Raw genomic sequence first — 17,155 nt, forward strand, 5'->3', positions numbered from 1 at the left:
TGGATCAGATGCTACTTTCTAATTGATTACTACTCCATTCCTCCATGACTTCTTTGTTTCTCACAAATATTCCTCCTGGATCTTGGCCAATCCAAATGCTGCATTGTGACAGGCAACCAAATCTCATCCCTTAAACCACTAAAAAAACTCAATTTGTGTCTATCATATAACCATTTAAGTTTATTAGACATGACTTCAAATTGAGCTTTGTAACTTGTCACTAAAGCGGTTTGTTTGAGACTTGTAAGGGCCTTCGTAGGATGTAATGCTTTAAGAAAAGTACCCCACCCGTTAAAAGCCCCACAATCTACAGCATCTTGATACCAGACCAAGGCCTCCCCTTCCATATGATTAGATGACATCAATAATCTCTAATTTAATAGAGTCTGATAGAATTCAAAATACTGAATGACTTTCGAAATCCACCCAACAAGGTTGTTTTCATCAAAGTGTGGAAAATCCAACCTCACACCACAAGGCATATAGGATCTTTCTTCATGACTACCACCTCAACATTCATGAAAATCCTCCACAAGAGGCGTAGACTGACAACACTCAAATGTCGCTACGCATTGTATCACACTTCCAAATCCGTTAATACAAGAACTTCAATCCGCATTACTCCACTTAGGTGTTATTTGGATAGTGAGTTGAGATGAAAGTTGAAAGTTAAACAAAATATTATTTTTAATATTATTATTATTTTGGAATTTGAAAATTTTGAATTTTTTATTATATTTTATATGAAATTTTGAAAAAATTATAATAATGAGATGAGATGAAATACTTTCACTATCCAAACGAGGCCTTAATCAAACCACACTATTTTGCCCCTTCTTTCTTTATACACAAACTCAACTTCTCATCTCATCTTATCATCTGCTCTCTCAAACTTGCAACTCTCACCCCCTTACACATGCACACTACATAGACATTGGTTGGGGGGCGACTCCTACAATTCCTGGATATTGAGTGTGCAGTTTCCTCTCTCATCTAGTAAATTATAAAATGTAAATGGATTCACATGCTCAACGTTGATTACACAAGTTTGTCCACTTGATTCGTTCACAAGTTGTTCAAGCTCATGGTTCTTCTTTCAGGACCAGACAATTTCTTCTGACATCTAGAATATAAAGAAGTTTTGTCATTCCAGCAGTTTCACCTGAATTTGTTTCATTGCAATGAAAATTGTGCAGCCGCAATAACATTAAAAACATATGGTCTGATTCTGTTTTTGAACTAAATTTTCGTGAGTTTGACAACTATATCAATACAAGAGATAATCAACGCAGATTTCAGATAAAAAAAAGGGGGACAGAAAAGAGGAGAGAGTCAAGCCAATGATCTGTTACTCGACCTTCTCCATTAACTTCAATGCATAGGCCTGTAAGAAATCCAGTGCTGCAGTGCAATAAAACAAATAGTCAGTTGTAGACGTTTGACAAATGCTCAAGATGGTCACTTAACATCCATGCACACCTCAAATTTATTTTTTCTTAGTCATTTTTCAGTGATTAAACATTTCAAACATCGATAGTCATCTTTGCAGTCAAGGGGGCGATGGCAGCAATGTTAGACATCTGTATCTGTTGTAAAGCCCAAACTAGAACCAAACAAGTATATTGCAATTACCTGGCATATAGACTTCAGGTACAATAGGCCTCAAGACGCCTCTTGTCTTGATCTTGTTTTCTAGTAAGAGCTGCAACAACAGACATAACATAGATTTTGTTAAAGACTTAGCTTGGACCATGACGTAGGACAGAGATATGTGACGTACTAGAGCACCAATGCCTGCTGGAATACCAACAGTGAGAGCCATAGCAGAAGTGGTTGTTCCATTCTCAGTCCTTCCAAATTCCAATAAAGTGGCAGTATGGTTCTCGGTTATTTGGTCATCTGGGAAATCCACTTCCACTTCATGATGCAAAAGCACCATATCCTGGTTGGTCATTAATCGCATAAGTTGCTGTACTTTAGTACTACTTTGACTAAAAAATTATAATATGTATAGTCAAATCACAATAAGTGCACTTTGTATAAGAATAACCTGAAGACTCCGGGTTTAAATTACAAATATGAAATATACCTGCTCTAAGCTGGAGTAGGCTAATCTCTCTTCCATGCGAACACAAGTAACATCGAATGCACTTTGGCAGGAAACAGGAATTTCTGTATGCTCGTGAAATCCCAAAAAACTACTCCATATGCAAAACAACTATAGTCACTTAACTTTTTACATTCTTTAGATGACATTTTTCTGTGAGCTTGAGCATAAAATAAAGAACTACTAACTATAATATATATATAATATTATTGGGGGCCTACATGATAGTTTTGGCTGCCTTTACTGCAGTTCCTTGCTCTTTGCAAAATCGAAGTGTGACAATCCTTTCAGCAATGTCCTTCTCTGCTATCAAAGGTCCATCCACAACTTCACTTTTAATTTTAAGAAGTTCAAGCAAAAATGTTCTGAATGTCGCTCTCTTTTCACCCTTAAGAATTGGATGAGCTTCCGTATTGAACATACCAATTCTTGCTAGTGTCCCCATTATCTCACTGAATCCTGTGCAAAATAATAGAGCATTAGTTTCTGCATTCTTTTCCTGAGACTTCCCTATAATAATTCTTTGTGTCCATTTTCAAATATGGTTAGAAGTGTTATATATACTCAAAATAATATTCTGGTTTAATTTATTAAAAATTTTGAGGTTCACAATAGATGGCAATCCTAATGCAACTTAGCATTAGGTTTATAAAATTGTAATCACTGGCATTGGGAATAGTAGAAGCCAAAAACCAAACATTTGTCGTGCCTTCATAGCGAAGGGTTCCTCGGAATATGGTTGATGCTTCCTGTTCTATTCCATACACTTCCCCGTAAACTAGGGAATTACGATTAGGAAAACACTCCAATGCAAAAGCTGGAAAATCATGTAGCCGAACTCTCACAGCTGAATCATAAAGACTGTCCCCTGCAAATTTGTAACTCAGAGTGAACCATTGAATACATGTATATATAAATAAAAAATAAAAAAATGAAATCATTTCAAAGATAAAGCTAAGGAAATTCTCAATATTCTTTATGATAGTTGATATACTGTTCTAACATTGTAAATTCTAAAGTACATCAGATTAAGGTAAATCAAATAAGAAAGATCAAGTCCTATGTTTAATAAACAATATATGAGTGCACGTGAAATGTTCAATTATGAAGAAACATAAAGAACAGAAACATCCTGATGCTTACAACTTACCATCAATATTTAAAGTTTCACCATGAGACCTATAGGTGGCAGGATTTCGCCCAACTCGAATAGCTCCTGCAGGATTCCAACTGGAAAAGTTGATAAGAAAGTGAGCAAACCGCTGTAATGCTTAGAGATAGAGGTTAATATATAATACCCATTTGGGAAAGCAATTGATAAGGGATACATGTCTGTGAGAGACAAGCAAGAAATCTCTACTGCTTGTGTGTGTGGGAAACTCCTCATCAATGCCATCTTTCTCAGGTAGCATGGAAAAATTCATAATCAATGGAGAAAGATAAGGGAAATACTCCAAGAATTAATCCTATTTGTAGTTGTTGGGTTCAGTTTTCTCATAAAGGTGAGGATATAATCATTAATTAAAGGTTGCATCACTTATGTACAACACTTATACATGTGTTACATGTCAGACATGCACTCACATTTAAAATGAAGCACATAAAACTTTTTGTTAATTGTAGGGATGCAAATGAACAAAGCAGCTCATGAACAGCTCGAGCTTGGCTCCTATATACTCAGTTCGAATTTGGTTCATTTAATAAATGAGATATTTGTAAACACTAATATTGGTTTGAATATTAAATGAGCAAAACTTGTATAAACTTCACTCGACTCAGTTTAGGCTTGTAAACAAAGCTCGTATAAGCTTGACTTAACTCATTTGAGCTCGTAATATGTGTTATATATGTATGTGTTATATTTATTACATGTTAGTTTTATTTTATATATTTAATTATATATTATTAATTTATTTATAGTTGACCTTATTTAATATATTTATTATCTTCCCAGTGTGTGTGTAGGATAACTTGTATAATTCTATTTATAGAATATATTTTATGTACTTAGTTGTATGATATATCAAGCTATTTTATGCTTGTAATACAAATTATTTTATAAACTTAGTTATTTATGTATTATGTAATATAACATTAATGTTGTATATTAATTTTCTAATTGTTACATAGATTATAGCCTATTGATATGGTAATAAATGGATGAGTGAATACACATTTACTTGAAACAATTACCAAATTAACTTTAATTGATTAACTATAATTCGTATATATAATGCACATCATAACATAAGATGATGATATTTCTTTTTAATTAAAGAATTATATCATTAACCTTATACACAATATGGTTTTCATTATACTAGATAAATCATAACACATGCTGTAAGTTATAACTATTACTTATTATTTATAATTGCATACTATTATATTTGTAGTGTAATATATGTACAATAACTTATATATTATAACTACATATTTATGTCATATGCTTTTAATACACTAATAAATAAAATATTTAGTAATGTATGCTATAATATATTTGTAACTTATATTTAATAATAATATATTATACAACTAGAACTTTTGATCTATTATGTTATCTATATATTAAATGGTTTAGTTTATTACATTTATCTTATGTATTATTTTTTTAATTTATAACTATAAGTTAATTTATTTTATAAAAAGTTATATCATAATAATTTTTTAAACAAAACTATTTGCTTGAATGGTTAGATGGTTTGAATTTTTTGTAAAATTAAAATTTTTTTTATTAATAAAAGATAAGAATCAAAATTTTCAAAACAAAAATCGAGTTCAAGCTCAAGCTACTCGAGCTTGTGTCGTTCGTTTATTTTTAGTGGAGCACAAGCAAAATTCAAACAACATTAATGGTTAACGAGCCAAGCTTGAACAAAGATATTCGAGTTCGAACAAGTAGCTAATCAAGCTCAAGTACCCTTGTTTGAATTTGGCCCAACTCTGTTCATTTGCAGCCCTAGTTAACTATATTTAAACATCCATCGATCACAGCACATCTGAACCCCATTTAGTGCATGTTTGGAATTCGATGGGAAATATAACTTATAGTTTTAGAGCTTCTAACTTATAACTTAAGTAATAAGTTCTATTATTAAAAAGTTATTTACTGTTTCGTAACCATATATTTAAAATATTTTCAAACATGTTATGTTTGTTTGGAAACAAATAAAAAAGTGATTTCTGAGGTAGAAATAACGATTATTTGAATTTTTAAAAATTATGACCATATCTTTAAAAATTTGAAAATTGTAATTATCTTAAAGTTGTATGGATATTTTTGTCCATCAAACATATTTTTTAGCTTATTTGAGATTAAAAGTGCTTTAATATATAACATCCAAACAACTTAATTTTTTCATTAAAGCGTTTTTAAGGTTATTTAAGCATTTTTTAAGACTCCTACCACAACCCCAAACATGCCCTTAGTATCTCTAAGCGACATGTAGTTGACAGCCACTGAGCCACACAATATTATATGAATAGTTATCAGTTATTACCAAGCTCTGTTTCTCTCCCCACATGAAAAAAGTGGCTCTTATGTTTGGTGAGTTTCAAAAATGTCAAAGGAGATGAATATTTTGAATCACAAGTACCTGAATTTATATGCTAATGGGTTGTTGGCAGCTGCTGGGGAAGGGAGTCCCCCACAGTAAGAAGTAAAAGACCTTATTCTCCCCTTACGAGCATGAGCTTCGTCAATCATCTTCATTGCCATCATATGATCTATTTCATCAACAACCACAATTACAAGTGAGAATATGCCAACAAACCTTGTCTCAAAAGTTGGGAGGAATCATTATGTTGGAACGTTATACAGAAAGCATGACATAAGAAACACTCTTATATAACACTAAAAGGCTGTGATGAAGGGTATTGTGGAATTAAATTTTATGTATGAAGCTGTCATGCATCTGACAGTCAGTAAATCAGCACAGATTCATCTGTGTTCATAAGAACTATGACATTCTAAAGAAGATACTTTACAGTGAAGGATCCTTGTCAACAATGGTTTGAATTACCTATTCCAGGGTCTAGACCCATCTCGCCCAGAATGGTAATACCAGCACTCTTTGCCTTTTCTTCTAACATGGACATGGATGCATCAACATAGCTAGCAGTAACAAGATGCTTTTTAAGCTGCATCAAAAGACGTAATCATATCCTTATCCAGAAGGAATTAAAAAAATAAAATAATGGACAGCATTTAATAAAAGGAAAATAACAGACACTCCCTATGCTTTGCTACTACTTTTGTTTTCTAAGCCTGGAATTTCCAAATTTTCTGCTTTTAAGACTTGTACTTTGGTTTTGTTGAAATCACAGACATATGTCCACTTTTTTGACCCAATTAATAACAAAAATAATATAGAAGAATATTATGCCCCTTAGACCAAAAAAGCAATAAAGAATAAAAAATGGCACTGGTTCGCAGTAAGATTGGACCAACCCTTCCTAAGAGGGGATCCCCCTCTTTAATTGAGTTCAGTTCAGATTTTATAAATTGTAAATTGATGTATTCAAATCCTCAACTTTTAGAAGGTTCATTATTACTATGATCCTTTCTTGTTAACCTTGGCTAGAAGCAGATTTGATCCTTGGTTGCTATCAGTGTTGTTAATTATATTACAAATTAAATAAAGCTCAATGGCATAATATACCTCGATGCATGCATTTGCCACAATAACGTGACAACTTGAGGGTAGTAAACTTATGACGACTTCAGCCTGCACGGTGGCCAGAAGAATCTCAAAGTTAAGTCCAAGATAAAGGCCAAATAAACTCAAACATTATCCTATGAAAAAGAAAACCTTATTCTATTGAGAAAATAGGTAGAACATCTAAGAAATGAAAATCATTCGATGCACATCTGTAACTGTTGCCATGTACGCCTGACAGGTACCCATTAATTATTGTTGCTGAGCATTTGATGTCTTTTTTTTTTTAGTTCTTTCTCCCACTTTATGCTAGAGTAGAGGACGAAGCAGTTCCAAGTATATCCCTTCCTGATTTAGCCCAATGTTTGCTTGTAACCAAGCTCAAGGGTTGATCAATGTAGTTGTGAAGGGCTTAAGGTGCTTTTGAAATGTTATGAGCTGTGGACCCTCCGGGCAGGAAAAAATTAAAAGGAAATAGGAAAATAAACGATTCACTGTTTAAGGGAATAGTTTTTAATTGTTATCCTGTGGATGGTTTTCGTTGCAAGTATCTTTTTCATGACATTAATTAAGACAATTGTCAATAAACGTTACACAAAAAGGACCATACCCGTGAAATATACTTAAAAAGACTTTCATGATCCATCACGTCAAGCTGAACGGCTGTTGCATTTGGAATGCCTTCAATGATCTGCATCCAGTTCTTAACCATAAATTCATAATTGTCCATAGGAAAAATGCACCACAATTAAATATGCATGCATGTACATGAACTCTATTGTATTTAGACAGTAGTAAGCCTACTTGTACAAAGTTAATAAACTCAAGCACATTAAGCTAATTGTTTTCGCTTAATAAGTCAATGAAAAATCAATAGTCTTAACAGAATTTGATGAGCCAAAGTTAGCACAAAGAAGACATGTTTTCGGTCAATGATACCTCTTCTGCATCCTTTAGGTAGAGAGATCCAACAATAACTTCAACGCCATTGTGCTCAATGAAATTATTTTCCAGACATGCTTCATATTGTTGATGGGATGCAAAACTTCCATTTGTTGCCAACAGCTTAGCAGCCGGTTGACAGACCCGGCCTGCCCCAAGAATAAGAACTGCAGGCTTCGTTTCAATTTCATGTCCCTCCTTAATGCTGCTCTCCTGGACTTTACCAACTTTCAGTGAAATCTTATTTCTTTCTTGATTTGAAAGCCCAGAGTTGTCACTTGGATTAGCTATAGCAGTTAAAGAATCAATAATTTGATCCAGTACTGCCCTGTCATCAGCCCCAACCTGTCAAAAACAAAAAATGCATCATCACAAGGTATTCAGCCTTGAATCATACATTCTTTATAAAACTAATAGCTAAACGGGAATGATATGCTAGAGTAAGAAAGAGAAAATATACACCTTTGACAATGGAGACTTAAGCATGCTTGGTGCATCTGGAAAGAGCTACTCATATGGGTGTTAATGAATCTTTATATTTCTGGCTACTGTATAAAATTGCTTGATGTTTTAAAGACATCAAATTTACAGGCTTTTCTTTGTCATTGATGATTTATGGTATTAGAAATTATAAGCAGGCAGGTATTGTAATCAGAGAGCATGCAAGTTTCAAAGAATAGCTCATCTGTTGTTATTTTGTCTCCATACTGAGTGCATTGGAGATAATTATATAAAGAGTAATGCTATATACAGTCTTTTGTGTACTCCCTATACACTCTACTGATATGATTGACTAGATTAATTTTTTTATAATACACAACCAATCACATCAGTGGAGTGCGCAAAAGAGTACGCAAAAATGACTGTACATAGAATTTTTGTTATATAAATATATATGAGGTTGAGTAATCATGAAATTTCTTAACCAAAAAGGCCTCACATGCGTGTAGGAAGTTTTAGTGTACTATCTTGATGATTCCCATTTTAGTCTTGCATTCTGGATGGAATGCAATTAAGAATCTGCCAAGGAGGCTTTACTTCACTCATATTGATTGTATGATCTATTATATTTTTCTACCTATCTACTACATTATCTCTATCATACAGAGGAATTAAAGTGATCTAATGGAGTACAAATATGAGTTCAGTGAATGCTAGAATTATTCCTTCTGCACTGTGTAGATTTGAAAATACATACTACTATAAATTGCCTAACAAATCTGTACCCCCTGTCCCTAATACAAAGTCCATGTTTCTTTTATGTCCATCCCAATATATTTTTCTTTGGCTAAAAAGTAAGAATAAATGTTTATCACTTCCCACAACTACCTTCACCAAGTGTATTTATTAGATGATACATGATCATATTCACTTTTACATTGGAGAGTTACAATATTAGGATGTAGAAGCTTTTTTACTAATCTTCCTTTCACTATATGCATCATGCATGACTATCATTTAGGGAAAGGGGAGTGCGTAACATGGAACCATGGTTCAATCTTCCATCTTTCAATAATGTAATACAATGATAATGGCAGATTTTAGCTGTTCCTCACCTGTTGCCTGGGATCTTTGAGAACAATGGTTAGAGATAACAGTTTGTTTCACAAAGTAAACAATAATGTCATTGAAAAAGTTAGAAATAATTTTCATAACATAGTTTGACCACATTATCCAAAAGAATGTAATTAATGATAATCATGTTCTAAGGAAGAGAGTGAGAAAGGAATTTGGAAAATAGAAAATCTTTTCCACGATCAATGCAAAAATTTGGTCCTCCAAAATTAAACTAGATTTTTTTCACAAGTAAAAGCGATTATGTTACAAGAGTAAACAACTAAAGTACAAATGCTGCATACAAGAGAAGCCACCCAACAAAGATCAAAGAAAATGTAAAAAGAGTACAATAACCTGCGTAAGTAGAATGAGGGCATTAAGAAAACCACTTGAAAAGAAGCCAAAATTAAACTGGATTAGATGCCTACTTACTTCAAGTTCCGAGTATGACATAACATCAGCACTCTGACCCACTTGGCATTTAACCAAGTGGAAGGAGCCACCTGCAGCTTCAATAATATCCAGTGCATCATTTATTAAAAACTGATCAAATAAGTGACCACTCAGGGATACCTGAAAATTATATTCAGCAATCTTGTTCAGACAATAAGTAAACAACACTAGTTTGCGTGATATCAATACAAATCTTTAGAATGAAAAAGAGAATAAACAGAGATAAGTATTAGTTACATTGACAAACCTACCAATATATTGTATTTCTTCAGGTTAGGATGGAAACTTGCTGTATTTTCTGATATTTCTCTGCAAATCAGAAATAGAATTCTTGAATATAAAGAAAATCTTACCGGAACAGAACAGAAATTATGCCTCTAATAGGATTGTCATAAAAATAAATAAATAAATAAGTCGAATGGATTCTAGATTCTATGGTCTGAAAGATAATTGAAGAAAATACGTGACTACAATCTTCCTGAGGAGATTCTGACATCGTGGTGGGACAAATTAGCCACCAAAGGAAGGTTTATTGAGACTACAAGGCATGAACATTGTTTATCAAGTTGGCATAGGGCTATTAATGGTTTCTATTATACTCTTGTTTGGGATACATTTGAAAATCCTTTTGTTCCAATTAAAGTGGAAGCAGATAGGAGATAAAGGCAATTTGAAACAGAACTTATTATGAGAAGTGTTTTGAAGGTGAATGCTGCAATTTCTCACTAGTTTACATTTTGCCATGCTTGAAGTTTCCGATTACAGGACAACGGTATCAACATAATCAATTGATCTTATTACACTTGTTTGTTGAAAAAATAAATATCTACCATGTCTATCTATCCCACTGTTTTTTTAGGGTAGTGTTGGTCTACAAATATAAGTTCAGTTTCCCTAGCCTATCCATCCAAATCATATTGATAATGCACTACATTTCTGCATTCAAATGTTCTGTTCTCAGATGCTAATTGTTTTTGGAAAAATAGATGGCAAAGATTTCCTGAGGTTATTGAGATGGGGGGAGCTTCAGAGCTACACTCAATTTTCTAAGATTCTACCTTTCCGAAACAAGTATATAGCTAGAAGTGAGAAATAAATAAATAAGAAATGTATATTATGGAGGCATATTGGTCTAGTTTAATCTATTTTACTCTGACCTAGGTAGCACGGCATCAGTTTCACAAATTAAACCGTTCAAGTAGGTTAATTTTATTCCTAATAAGCTCTAAATTCCCACTAGGATCTTTTCAAGTCAACTGACTTCCATTTTTTATTGAAAAGAAAGAATTCACTAAGAACAATTCCTTGTCAAGGTTCTTGAGCTCAATAATTGACAATAGAATTCAAAGGAACCCCATTCTTTTTATCAGATATAAATGTAGAACTAATTAAAAGGCCACCAAATCTAGGATGCAAAAGAAGCTTACTCTGTTTCAGAGTTTCGCATTCGTTGAATATATTCGTACAAGGAGGCAAGGGCTCCTCCATGGGCTATGCAAGCCCTTCCTAAGTGTGCTGGTAACTTGGCTATATCTGTTGCAGAAGCCAAACTTCCAACGAATTGGGATAGTATGTCTCCAAAATGTTGGGACGCCTTTTGATAGTTAAGTGCGTCATGTTAATTGACATGATGAAAGTTAAATGTTGACACAAAGTTGCTAATGGAGAATATATCGAACATAGGGAAACGTTATATATATAAAATAAAGAAAATGATTGGATGATAATATTTCACCTCTTTTGCAAACTCTGTTGGAAGAATGTCAACAGCTGAACATATCACGCCATTACCCTCCATGTCAAGATGATAAGAATCATGTAAAGGATCATATCTGAAAATAATGAATAAGCATATCATCAATTCCAGTAAAAACCCTGTAGCACTGAATATTGTAGTTAGAAACACAACAAAAGATGCGAAATGAGACTCCAGCATGGGAAGCAAACTGAACATGAACAGAATTATGAAAAGAATAATCTTAACAGTTCCTTACCTACAAGCAACAACTATACATGAGAGCAGAAGCCCTTGTGTTGTTCCTACTTGCTTACACTTGAAAAGGATGGTTTGTGGAGGATGTGTGTGAATTGTATGGCCAGTAATAAGAACAGAATCAAATACTGATTTTCCCATTCCTCATATGGAAGACGTGCCATCATATTAGAATGAGAAGTGCTGATTAATCAAAGAGCAGATTCAAGATACCAGATGGGATCAATTAGTAGCTAGTGATGCTTTTGAACTCTCAAACTCATTGTGTACTTTCATCTGGTTTGATTTAGGTACTCCAAGCTTTATTAGGCTCATTTCTAGTTGCCTATCTTTTACATAAACAAAATTCTAGAACTATGTGATGAATGCTTATTGACTATGATATGCTCTCCATCACTAGTTCTGGCCTGCATCCTCAACCTCAACTTCTCTCAGGACATGCCTCGTTTGTTTTCACAACTCCTCTCAAGTCATCTCATCTCATCTAATCTAATCATTACAACTTTCCTAAATTCCCACACAAAGTAAAATAAACAATTCAACTTTTTTAAATCCTAAAACAAAAATAATATTAAAAAAATATATTCTAACAATATTATATTCAACTTTTAACTTTAATCTCAACTCATCTCATCTTATATGCAAAAACAAATGAGGGTATTATAGGATTTTAGTGCTAGACATGTCTACATACAAGTGAGCTGGATAATATACAAAGCAGCAAGACAAGAGAAAGACAAATAATGTTTAAAACAAAAAAATGAACTCGAAAAATAACCTGAAGAAAGGTGAGTCAATTGATGTCAATTGGTTAACAAACTCAATGGAGCCCCCTATATCACAAGTTATATCAGCGACACCAACAAGTGGGCATCCTTTCCTCTTTAGATCTTGAAATTGGTTGGAAGTCAACAACCTAGGAAATCTTTTCTCCCAATACATGCAATTCACTACAAACGTTTATATTTGAAAGATAATTATCAAAATAATAGCAGCCAAAAAGCCTCAATTGAGTTCTAACTAAGACGAAGCAAAAACTATAATATATAATTTATTTCAAAATATGTTGTCAGGAAAGAGGGCTACATACCAATCACAGACGCATAAGGAGCTATTTTTTCATGGAAAATAGGATTGTAATGTTCGGGATGTGCATAGTAGTCAGCCTGAACAAAGATAAAATGTTTAGTGTAAGTAAACATTTGTTTTTGAAGCAGTCACATTTATGTCAAGAACATTAATGCTTTCCAATGCAACTGAAGATATATGACTTGAAAAGAATTGAGAACGAAAATATTATAGCATATATGATCAATATGCATTGGCTTGGCTATAAGATGGAGTGGGAACTTGAGCAATCAAAGGTCAATCAACCTAATTTTGGATCATGATGAAACGTGAATTGCAAGAGAAGAAAAACTTACCTTCACTGAAATGGATTTCATGTCCGTGATGGTGGAAACATTATTTACATGTCATGACATGATAACAGGAAAACTGCTATTAATTCCTCCACGTCCACGAGAGTATAGAAAACAGTGCTGGCAACAATTACAAAAAAGTGCAAATTTCTTGGAGCTAATCACTTATTTTCCTCATTACATAGAGAACTTTGGCATGTAAATCTAGGTGTGGGCTTATTGTTTATTTCTATAGTTTATACTAGGTTTCATCTTGTAGTTGCACACGTTTTTTGTATTGTTTTGTATGCACAAAGATGAGATAGGTTCGTATATTTTCCTCATTTTCTTTCCATAAATACAATGGAAAGAAAACTAGATTAGATTAGATAGATATAGATTAGATAGATATAGATAGCTAGATAGAAGATCAGAATAAAGGAAACCCCTATCGGCCACCCTCTTCGCATAACTTACTTTGTCAAATACTTTTGTTGGATCTTTATGACCAACCATCTCTCGACAAGTCACAGCACAGCCATATACTTGGAAAAATCTCTTTGATGTAAGAGCTGGTTGAGTAACATCACTGGCCTGATCAGAAATAAAAAGAAATTGATATTTCCATGCCAGAGGAAAACAGTTGCTGGAACGAACTTGTCAATTTTCTTTTCCTATATCTTTGGTTATTTCTATGACTGCTTTTTACTATATTCTAATAAAGTACATATTGACGTTAATAATTGGTTTCTGAATTATCTCCTACATTTGGCTGCTTTCTCCAATTTCAACAAATAAACAAAAACAAGAATTAAGGTTTCACAGTTGACTTTTAATGGTGATTACTACCCATACATGTAGGGCATCATTCCAGATCCCTGCAAAGTCGTTCAAAGCATGTGACTAAGCAGAAAAAAAAATTATAAATGATTTTACTTGAAAAAGATTTACATGTTCAGCTATCATTCCTTCCTTTCTTTTTTTCCTTTTTTGGCTGAATATATTTAACTAACTTGAAAGATGGGTTTTTATACTTTTTATAATTACTCCCTTTAATTTGGTGTTATGTCCTCTAAATCAAGAATTCGGTGTAGTCCAGCATTTAAAACTAAGATGATGCTACTTTGACTGATTATGTAGTGTAACTTTCAGGACTCACTTCAATGACCATATATTTGTTTATCTGTATATTTAGATAGGTAGGTAATATGTATAATGAGCAGCTGCTTATCTTCAGACTTGTGGAATAGATAAATCGAGACAAATTATCCTCAAAAGAACAGGATATCAATTCCTTGCTGATGATACAATTGTACACAAGCCCACACTTGATCTCAAAAGAGACTGCTTGATCCTCATTGGGACCGGTACCTAGTTTCTGATTAATGATGCTTACGACACAAGGAAACTTGCCATTTTAAAGGTCTAAAACAAACCCAGTCCTCTCAATGATCGTATTTTAAAGGTGTCCACTGGTTCAGGTAAATGTAATTCCTCCAGTGTTAAGATCAACAAAAAGTGTTAAGCTGGGAAAATTTGTGATTCGCTCAGTAAGAAATGAACCATGCAATCCTACTTATGCCCCAAATTTTAATGAAGCGTTAGAAGAACATATTTGCACTTGTAAGTTACCACCTCAAATAGCTCTGGAAGCTTAGATGGATCAACAAAAGTGTGAGGCAGAAGCTTAAATATCTCCTGTGCGCCGAGAGAAACTACAGAAAAAAATGAGTAAACCGATATCAAAAAATTGAATAAAAATACTAACGGTAGAAGAAATTTAAAGTATAAGTACTAATAAGAGTCAGCAACAGATAAAAGAACAGAAACTATTTCAACAGATGAAGAACACAAGATCCGAACACTTCTTTTTTTTATTGGCAGTGGATGCCCATGAACAACGTCCCAACTAATCCCGGGGGTGCATAGGCCCACGGCAAGGAGTTTTTCCCAAGTACACCTTTGGTAATTCAATGAGAAAATCCCCCAGTCCGATAACCTCTAGAGATTGTTTGCACCCAAAGGGATTTGAACCTTAAACCTGGGCCCCCAAGTCCAAAGCTTTTACCACATGAGTCAACCCCTACGGGTTAAGAACCAAACACTTCTTTATTAGAGTTCAAGGAGTTATAATCAGAAACATCTAGGTGAACTTTACATAGACGGCATTATGTAATCGAAGTGTAGATATCAAAACCTCCAAATCAACTTCAACATAGTGAAACCTACACTTTTCAATAGATACAGTATGGATGGATCAAGGGAGAGTAATTTGCAATGTAAAAATACCATTTCCTGAACCAGTGAATATGAAGATCAGCGGACAGATTCCTGATGGCAGACCCAGAGTTGCTATTTCCTCACCCACTGAAATTACAGCAGCCTTGGCGGCAGCCAAGGAGGGATACATGTAAGATGAACCCAGTGAGAGGAAAGGTGTTGAATATCCAAGACTCAGATACCCTGGTTGAAGGAAAATTCAGTCAGCACTCAATATAATTATACGGGATCGTGTAAATAAAACTCAGTCCATGCACCATTTCAAGATCTAGGTTTGGTTATTAAAACTAGTTTTCTTTATTAAAAACAGAGGAGTTCGACAACAACGAAGCAGGACAGATAACACAGGGAAGACATATATAATGCCAGCCTCCATCAAGCCTCTTCCCCGAAGGAAACGAAACTCAAGATGAGTTTTTGTCCTTTCTTGAACCAATAAAAAGTTTCCAGGCCAGCAACTAGGTATTGTAGGCAGGGGAACATACTCTGTCCTAAACCGCGTAAGAAGTCGATTAATCCAGCTCTACCCGCATACTTTCCAAATGCAAGCAACCTTTCTCCATGGTTACCGACAATAAGTTCATAATCGAACAATGATACCCTCTCAGTTATTATCTAAAAAACATAGAGAGAGGGGTCAGCAAAGCAAAATTCTCATCACAAATTGATATTTATGCGTAAAGATGTAAACAAGCTACCTTATCGAGCAAAGGCATGTTTTCTTTCTGGGCCTTGTGCGTATGGGAGAAGAAGGCATAAGCTCTATCAGGAAGAATCATATCCAGCTGCGGAAAAACCAATCGTGTAAGACACTTGCGAAGTATGAAAGAATATATGTCGGAAGCAACATACAGAGGATTTAACACCTTCGGTTGTTTGACACCCACGATGAGACCACATTCTGACAAGTCTTCGGATATTTCACAGCCAACATCCTCGTACCGTGAATCATGATGGATGCGCTTTGTTGATGGCTGCACGATAATGCGAGCCACTCCGGTTCGTTCACTTCCACTGTGTAAAAGTCGAGCACAGTGTGATGGGGTTAGAGGAACCCTTCTTTCCCACTTATTGCAAGACTCGGCAAGGATCCCGATAACTCCATTCCCCAGCATTGTCTAACTTAACTATGCCTGTACGAAAAGCCCATTCCATCGATTTTTCAGTATTGGAGCGATTTTAATTCACAAAAGCATAGAACGAAATTAAAGGACCAAATAATCCACCAAGAAATGAAATGAAATTGAAACGAAAATGCAATAAAAACCATAAAAACCAAAAGCAGAACAACAGGTAAAAAAAAAAAAAAAAAAGGAAAAAAAAAAACACATCAGAGTGAGACTAGAAGATTAACTTGGAACTAAGCTGTTCGAAGCGAATGAGGACTAGTTCCCAATATCGATGTTGGCTTTGTTTTTATCGTCCGAGTGAGGGAGAAAAGATGGAAACTGAGAACGGACAAGGATGATCATCGGATTTTTTTTTTTTTTTTTTTTTTGAAGGGGTGATCATCGTATTTGGAAGTTAGTACCAGAAAGAGAGACGTACGTGTCTTCTTCACAAAACATTTAGAAATAAAAGCTGGCGTAGTCCCACGCCCTTTACGTCGCCTTCGACAACGAGAATTGCCCACGACCGGCCAAGTACATACAACCACGTGTATCCTTTTAACCATAAATCACGATCTCTTTTACGTTTGGTCAACCTTTTCGTACGTAACCTGAGCACATCATTTATAAATATTGCGGGGAATACGTGTCATTTT

General features: G+C 34.3%; 1 protein-coding gene across 3 annotated transcripts; it reads right to left on the reverse strand.

The window, feature by feature from the left end:
* Window positions 1-1,156: 1,156 nt before the first annotated feature.
* Window positions 1,157-16,920, reverse strand: LOC122304213 (alpha-aminoadipic semialdehyde synthase). Of its 3 annotated transcripts, XM_043116329.1 has the most exons (25): window positions 16,744-16,920; window positions 16,257-16,523; window positions 16,089-16,175; window positions 15,876-16,005; window positions 15,400-15,573; window positions 14,746-14,825; window positions 13,588-13,704; window positions 12,801-12,876; window positions 12,489-12,660; window positions 11,453-11,549; window positions 11,145-11,311; window positions 9,969-10,026; window positions 9,697-9,837; window positions 7,705-8,052; window positions 7,376-7,456; window positions 6,769-6,834; window positions 6,130-6,247; window positions 5,704-5,833; window positions 3,258-3,337; window positions 2,817-2,975; window positions 2,329-2,566; window positions 2,090-2,198; window positions 1,781-1,942; window positions 1,633-1,702; window positions 1,157-1,401 (listed from the first exon to the last, which is right to left on the reverse strand). In XM_043116329.1, exons 2-25 carry the CDS (start codon window positions 16,503-16,505, stop codon window positions 1,349-1,351), a joined length of 3,162 nt encoding a protein of 1,053 aa, XP_042972263.1. In that variant the 5' UTR covers window positions 16,506-16,523; window positions 16,744-16,920; the 3' UTR covers window positions 1,157-1,348. The 3 variants fall into 3 exon arrangements, with proteins under 3 accessions (XP_042972263.1, XP_042972264.1, XP_042972266.1); XM_043116330.1 differs by lacking the exon at window positions 13,588-13,704 and having other exon boundaries at window positions 16,745-16,920; XM_043116332.1 differs by lacking the exons at window positions 12,489-12,660; window positions 13,588-13,704; window positions 14,746-14,825; ... (3 more) ...; window positions 16,257-16,523; window positions 16,744-16,920 and having other exon boundaries at window positions 12,801-12,824.
* Between the last annotated feature and the right edge of the window lie 235 nt (window positions 16,921-17,155).

The sequence above is a fragment of the Carya illinoinensis genome, chromosome 3 (genome assembly GCF_018687715.1).
Source record: "Carya illinoinensis cultivar Pawnee chromosome 3, C.illinoinensisPawnee_v1, whole genome shotgun sequence".
NCBI classification, from domain to species: domain Eukaryota; kingdom Viridiplantae; phylum Streptophyta; class Magnoliopsida; order Fagales; family Juglandaceae; genus Carya; species Carya illinoinensis.

What these genes read in the sequence shown, in the direction of transcription:
- LOC122304213 (XM_043116329.1), bottom strand. Translation starts at nt 16,505, where the DNA reads ATGCTGGGGAATGGAGTTATCGGGATCCTTGCCGAGTCTTGCAATAAG. An exon ending in CAACAAAAGTATTTGACAAA is followed by an intron (nt 12,877 to 13,587) that starts GTAAGTTATGCG and finishes ATCTTTGTTCAG; the next exon opens with GCTGACTACTATGCACATCC. An exon ending in ATGCGAAACTCTGAAACAGA is followed by an intron (nt 10,027 to 11,144) that starts GTAAGCTTCTTT and finishes TCTGATTTGCAG; the next exon opens with AGAAATATCAGAAAATACAG.